Raw genomic sequence first — 6936 nt, forward strand, 5'->3', positions numbered from 1 at the left:
GATCCCATGGGTGTTCTGTTGATTTGTTCGTATATCTGGTTGTTGAATGTGAAGTGTGTTGTGAGGCACAAGTCCAGTAGTTTAAGTATGCCGTCTTTGTTGATAGGTTCAGCGTCCTGTTTTCTGTTCTGTATGTTCAGTAGGTTGGCTATTGTTTCTCTGGCTAAGGTTTTGTCAATCGAAGTGGACAGTGCCGTCACGTCGAATGATATCATGGTTTCTTCTTTGTCTATGTGTATATTTCTGATGATGTCCAAGAATTCCTGTGTTGATTGTATAGAGTGTTTGGCTCCGCTGACCAGGTGTTTCAGTTTCTGTTATAGTTCTTTGGCCAGTTTGTATGATGGTGTCCCTGGTAGTGATACTATGGGTCTGAGTGGGATGTCTGGTTTGTGCACTTTAGGTAGTCCATAGAATCTGTGGGTGTTGTTGCTTTCCTGTTTCATTCTTTGTAGGTCAGCTCTGGTTATCTGTCTGTTTTTTTGTAGATTCCTGAGTGTGTTATTTATCCTATTGGTGAGTTGTGGGGTGGGGTCAAACTCCCTCTTAATTCCAAATTTTTATTGATTTCAAATTTCACTATCTGCTGTGGCAGGATTTGAACCCATGTCCCCAAACCGTTATTTTGGGCTCTGGATTAACAGGCTAGTGATGATACCGCTAGGCCTTTGCCTTCATAGTTAAATCAAATCCAGAGAACACTGTCACTACTCAGCACCATTAGGAGAGCACTCCTTACAATGTCTGAGTGATTTTTCCTGTTATAGGTGTTGACTGAATGACTACGTATTTTCTGTGCTTTTATTTTTTAGTTCAGATGTTGAACATTTTCAGTTTTTAAATGTTATCTTGAAAGCAAATATCTCTCACCAAAGCAGCAAAGAATCTGCAGAAACCTTTTAGGGATAATTGGAACTTTGTACAATGGGTAAAATGGGTGATCGAACAATTATCAGCTGAATTTCCATCCAATCTTCCCTTCTACTGAGTTCATGAAATAAAAATGACTGAAGAATTTCTAATCTTACCTTAGGCTGATGCAGCAGAGCTGGATCGAGAAATCCCTGGTCTGTTCTGTATTCTGTCTGAAATCTTAATTTGAAGTTTGCATCATGTGCTTTCACCAATGCCTCATGGAAGGTTTTCTGCAGGACAAGGTCTGTGTCTGGAACACCCCACATGTACAGTGAGATAGAGTGTAGGAGACTATTCCCTTCTCCTGCCCAAGAAGAAATATATTTATGAGCATTATACAAATACAATTAGTCAATCATACATATACAAAGGGACCAGATGCTTCAATTTATTGTTCTAACTCTGTGACTAGTTCATACCCACCATTCCCTGTTGATAATGATAACTCCTGACTAACAGACTGCATAGCATTAGGAAATAATCATGAGAATTCATGTCACTGCTCCCAAAGACTCCTTTTCTGTGATGTAAACCCTCTGATCCAAGATTAACTGCATGTGTCTCCAATCTGTCAATCTATCCAGAAATGTATGATAATCCTTGTGTTTATTAAATTTACAGTCTAGTCATAGAAATCACACAATGCTGATTTTTGTTCCTTCATTTTTGGAATTAGCTGATCACCTGAATACCCAGACTAGTTAATAAGATGCAAGAAGCTGATTTAAATTTCCACATAAACCAAACTTAGTGCATTCACGAAAAAGAACATTGAATCCATGCGAGCACACAAGCAGCTGGAACAGTTCCAGCTGCAATTCTCACGAATCCAGAGCAGGATTGAGAGTTACGGAACTACTGTCAGTAATAAGGAAAGGTGAGCACGAAAACTGAAAAAGCCTCATGGCATTGGTTATTAATAAGAAAAAAAGGCACCATCTGGGAAGATTACAAACGCACAGTTGTGATCTGCAACATGCTGCTGCACGGAATAGCAAGCGAGAACTTTAGCCAGCTTCAGTTCCCCTTTGAATTCTTCTGGTTAATAAGCTGCTGAAATTCCATGAGATGGGGAACTGGCTCACACCACCACAAGAACTCCAAATTAGTAAATTCTCAGACTCCAGTTAAGTCATTCTTCACTTCTCCTAAAGATGTTTATGTTTTCAATCTCTCTCTGTGATTGTGGGCGGCTGCATTTCACGCTCAAGGCCCGGAAATTGGGATCTATTTTAACAAAATTCGTTGATCTGGTTATTTTAAACCTTTTATTTTGTAATGTTATGTTGACAAAACAATAAATTAACGCACATGAACAATTTGTGGACCTGACCTTTAATGTCGCGTTGTACATTTACATTCATAAGTGAAGAAGTCTGATGTTCAGTGACCTCATGATCACACATTATCCTAAAATACCCACCCGACATCCACCTGGTGCTCACATATATGCAGAAATACACCGTAACCGGTGGCCCTGCCTCTGAGCCAGGAGGCACGGGTTCAAGTCCCACCTGCTCTCGACGGGTGTAATAACATCTCTGAAATGGGTGATTACAAAATCTCTGCACTGTCTTGGGTTATAAATGGGGATTATTACCTAGTCCATGATCACCAAGTGAATTGTTGAATCTGCTGTTAAGATAAGAATACACGAGGGTTTTGTTTTCCAGTGAAATTGCTGTTACTTCAGGGACCTTCTAGAAACAGAAAGCACCGAAACTGAAAGGAGCTATTGTAACATGGAGGGATTAACTATTGAGAGAAGAGAGAAGACAGATAGGAGAGGGAGAAAGATCAGGATGGAGAGAAGTAACTAACTATCTGCAAAAGGGACAGGGTAAGCACCGTCAGATTCAAAAGATAAATTGCTCCTGTGCTATCGGAAACGACTCCTTGTTGCAACTCTCTGCTTTTAAAAAAACCAAACCTTCACAATATGCATTGCCAAACAGAAAACAGGTGCCAATGCATATCTTTATTTTACTGGGCAAACATATTCAGAACAGATAGGAACATAGAACATTACAGCGCAGTACAGGCCCTTCGGCCCTCAAACCAATCTGAAGCCCATCTATCCTATACTATTCCATTATCATCCATATGTTTATCCAATGATCATTTAAATGCCCTTAATGTTGGCAGGTCTACAACTGTTACAGGCAGGGCATTCCATGCCCCTACTACTCTCTGAGTAAAGAAACTGCCTCTGACATCTGTCCAATATACATCATCCCTCAATTTAAATCTAAGTCCCCTCATGCTAGCCATCACCATCAAGGAAAAAGGCTCTCACTGTCCACCCTATCTAACCCTCTGATTATCTTGTATGTCTCAATTAAATCACTTCTCAACCTCCTTCTCTCTAATGAAAACAGCCTCAAGTCCCTCAGCCTTTTGTCATAATACCTTCGTCCATACCAAGCAACATCCTGGTAAATCTCCTCTGAACTCTTTCAAAGATTCCACATCTTTCCTATAATGCGGTGACCAGAAATGTATGCAATACTCCAAGTGCAGCTGCACCAGAGCTTTGTATAGCTGCAACATAACCTCCTGGCTCTGAAACTCAATCCCTCTACCAATAAAAGCTAACACATCATATGCCTCCTTAATATCCCTATCAACCTGGGTGGCATGTAGGGATCTATGTACATGGACAACGAGATTTCTCTTCTCATCTACACAGCCAAGAATCTTATCATTAGCCCAGCACTCTGCGATCCTGTTGCTTGTTCCAAAGTGAATCAACTCATACTTTTCCACATTAAACTCCATTTGCCACCTCTCAGCCCAGATTTGCAGCCGATCTATGTCCCTTTGTAACCTACAACATCCTTCAGCACTATCCACAACTCCACTGACCTTAATGTCATCTGCAAATTTGCAAACCCACCCTTCAGCAGTGGCCCCAAAACAGATCCTTGCAGTACACCACTAGTAACTGAACTCCAGGATGAACATTTCCCATCATTCACCACCCTCTGTCATCTTTCAGCTTGCCAATTTTTGATCCGAACCATGAAATCACTCTCAACCCCATACGTCCATATTTTGTGCAACAGCCTGCCTTATCAAACGCCTTACTGAAATCCATATAAACTACATCAACCACTTTATCCTCATCCACCTGTTTGGTTACCTTCTCAAAGAACTGAATAAGATTTGTGAGGCACGACCTACACTTCACAAAGCCGTTCTAGATGATTATAAATCTCATCTCTTATAACCTTTTCCAATACTTTACCCACAACCGAAGTAAGGCTCACTGGTCTATAATTACCAGGGTTGTCTCTATTCCCCTACTTGTACAAAGGGACAGCATTTGTTATCCTCCAGTCTTCTGGCAATATTCTTACAGACAATGACAACATAAAGATCAAAGCCAAAGGCTCTGCAATCTCCTCCTTGGCTTCCCAGTGAGACGTTTAGAGGGACTTATCTATTTTTACACTTTCTAGGATTGTTAACACCTCTGCCTTGTGAACCCCAATCCCGTGTAGTCTCATCCTAACATAAGCCTTTTTCTCTTGACAGGAGCTTCCCCTTTATCCTCAGATTCCATACACAACTGTCCTTGATTGGCCCTAATCTTTCTCTAGTCATTCTTTTATTCCTGATATACATATAGAAAGTTTTAGTGTTTGCCTTGATCCTATCTGCCAACTACTTCTCATGTCCCCTCCTGGCTCTTCTTAGTTCTCTCTTCAGGACTTTCCTGGCTAACTTGTAACTCTCAAGCGCCCTAACTGAGCTTTCATGTCTCAACCTAATATAAGCCTTCTTCTTCCTCTTGAGAAGAGATTCAACTTCTTTAATAAACCATGGCTCCCTCACTAGACTGCTTCCTCCCTGCCTGACAGATGCATACTTATCAAGGACACACAGTAGCTGTTCCTTGAATGAGCTCCACATTTCAATTGTGCCCATACCCTGCAGTTTCCTTCCCCATCCTATTGATCCTAAATCTTGCCTAATCGCATCATAATTGCCTTTTCCCCAGTTATAACTCTTGCCTTGCGATATATACCTGTCCCTTTCCTTTGCTAAAATAACATAATCGAGTAGGGGTCACTATCACCAAAGTGCTCACTGACCTCCAAATCTAACACCTGGCCTGGCTCATTACCCAGTACCAAATCCAATGTGACCTCGCCCCTTGTTGGCCTATCTACATACTGTTTCAGGAAACCCTCCTGCACACATTGGACAAAACCTGACCCATCTAAATTACTCAAATTGGTATTCCCAGTCAATATTTGAAAATTTAAAATCCCCCATAACAACTACCTTGTTACTCTCACTCTTATCAAGAATAATCTTTGCTATCCTTTCTGCTATATCTCTGGAACTATTCGGAGGCCCATAGAAAACTCCCAATAGAGTGACCTCTCCTTTCCTGTTTCTAACCGCAGCCCATACTACCTCAGTAGTCGAGTCCTCAAAGGTTCTTTCTGCCACCGTAATACTATCCTTGACTAACAATGCCACACCTCCCCCTCTTTTACCACCTTCTCTGTTGTTACTGAAACATCTAAATCCCAGAATTTGCAACAACCATTCCTGTCCCTGTTTATCCATGTCTCTGAAATGGCCACAACATTGCAGTCCCAGGTACCAACCCATGCTGCAAGTTCACCCACCTTATTCCAGATGCTCCTGGTGTTGAAGTAGACACTTCAAACCACCTTCCTGCTTGTCCTGAACTCTTGTGACCTTGAAACTTTATTTCTGACCTCACTGCACTCAACCTCCTGTACACTGGAGCTGCAATTCAGGATCCCATTCCCCCTGCTGAATTAGATTAAACCCTCCTGCAGCGCATTAGCAAATTTCCCCCACCAGGATATTGGTACCTTTCTGGTTCAGGTGAAGACCATCCTGTTGTGGAGGTCCCACCTACCCCAGAAAGAGCCCCAATTATCCAGGTATCCAAAATCCTCCCTCCTGCTTCATCCCTGTGGCCACATGTTCAACACGTCTCTCTCCGTATTCTGAGTGAAGAAACTCCCTTTGACATCTGCCCTATATCTATCACCCCTCAATTTAAAGCTATGTCCCCTTGTGTTAGCCATCACCATCTGAGGAAAAAGGCTTTCATTTTCCAACCTATCTAACCCTCTGATTATCTTATATCTCAATTAAGTCACCTCTCAACCTTCTCTCTAATGAAAACAGCTTCAAGTCTCTCAGCCTTTCCTCATAAGACCTTGCATCCATGCCAGGCAACATCCTAGTAAATCTCCCCTGAACCCTTTCCAAAGCTTCCACATCCTTTAATGCAGAGACTAGAACTATATGGAATAGTCCAAGTGCAGCCGCACCAGAGTTTTGTACAGCTGCAGCATGACCTCATGGTTCCGAAACTCAATCCCTCTACCAAAAAAGCTAACACACTGTATGCCTTAACACTTCTATCAACCTGGGTGGCAACTTTCAGGGATCTATGTACCTGGTCACCGAGATCTCTCTGCTCCTCTACACAAACAAGAATCGCATTAGCCCAGTATTCTTTATTCCTGTTACTCCTTTCAAAGGGAATCACCTCTCACTTTTCCGCATTAAATTTCATTTGCCATCTCTACTTCTAGAAATCATCCAATGTTTGGTTTGATTGAGCATCTACAGCCCTCTGAAGCAGAGAATTCAAAGATTCACTGCCCTCTGAATGAAGGCATTCCTCTCTTCTCAAAGCTAATTGACATGCCTTTTTTTGTAATACTGAGTCCCCTGGTTCTGTGCTTCACGCAGCCAGATGATTCATACTTTCTGCCCCTACCTTATCCTTCCACCACCCCCCATGAAAGTTTTATTATTTTACTTTCATTAAAAGACATGTATTTCCTAATGCTATTGTCTGGAAGTAATGAATTGACTAATGTTTAGCAGTAGAATATGTCAGTGTTGAATTATTATTTAATGGTCTTGGTTACATTAAAATGTATGAGGAGAAAGTGAGGTCTGCAGATGCTGGAGATCAGAGCTGAAAATGTGTTGCTGGAAAAGCGCAGCAGGTCAGGC

The 6936-nt window shown here is 41.7% G+C and overlaps 1 protein-coding gene across 1 annotated transcript in view; it reads right to left on the bottom strand.

Annotated features, from left to right (window-relative positions):
• Nucleotides 1–6936, bottom strand: part of LOC122564311 (tumor necrosis factor alpha-induced protein 3-like) — a 36453-nt gene that overhangs the window by 27789 nt on the left and 1728 nt on the right. Inside the window, exon 2 of the mRNA XM_043718982.1 lies at nucleotides 1029–1219. Within this exon, the coding sequence (XP_043574917.1) occupies nucleotides 1029–1219 (191 nt within the window). The remainder of the gene's footprint in view (nucleotides 1–1028; nucleotides 1220–6936) is intronic.

Source organism: Chiloscyllium plagiosum, chromosome 29 (genome assembly GCF_004010195.1).
Source record: "Chiloscyllium plagiosum isolate BGI_BamShark_2017 chromosome 29, ASM401019v2, whole genome shotgun sequence".
NCBI classification, from domain to species: Eukaryota; Metazoa; Chordata; class Chondrichthyes; order Orectolobiformes; family Hemiscylliidae; genus Chiloscyllium; species Chiloscyllium plagiosum.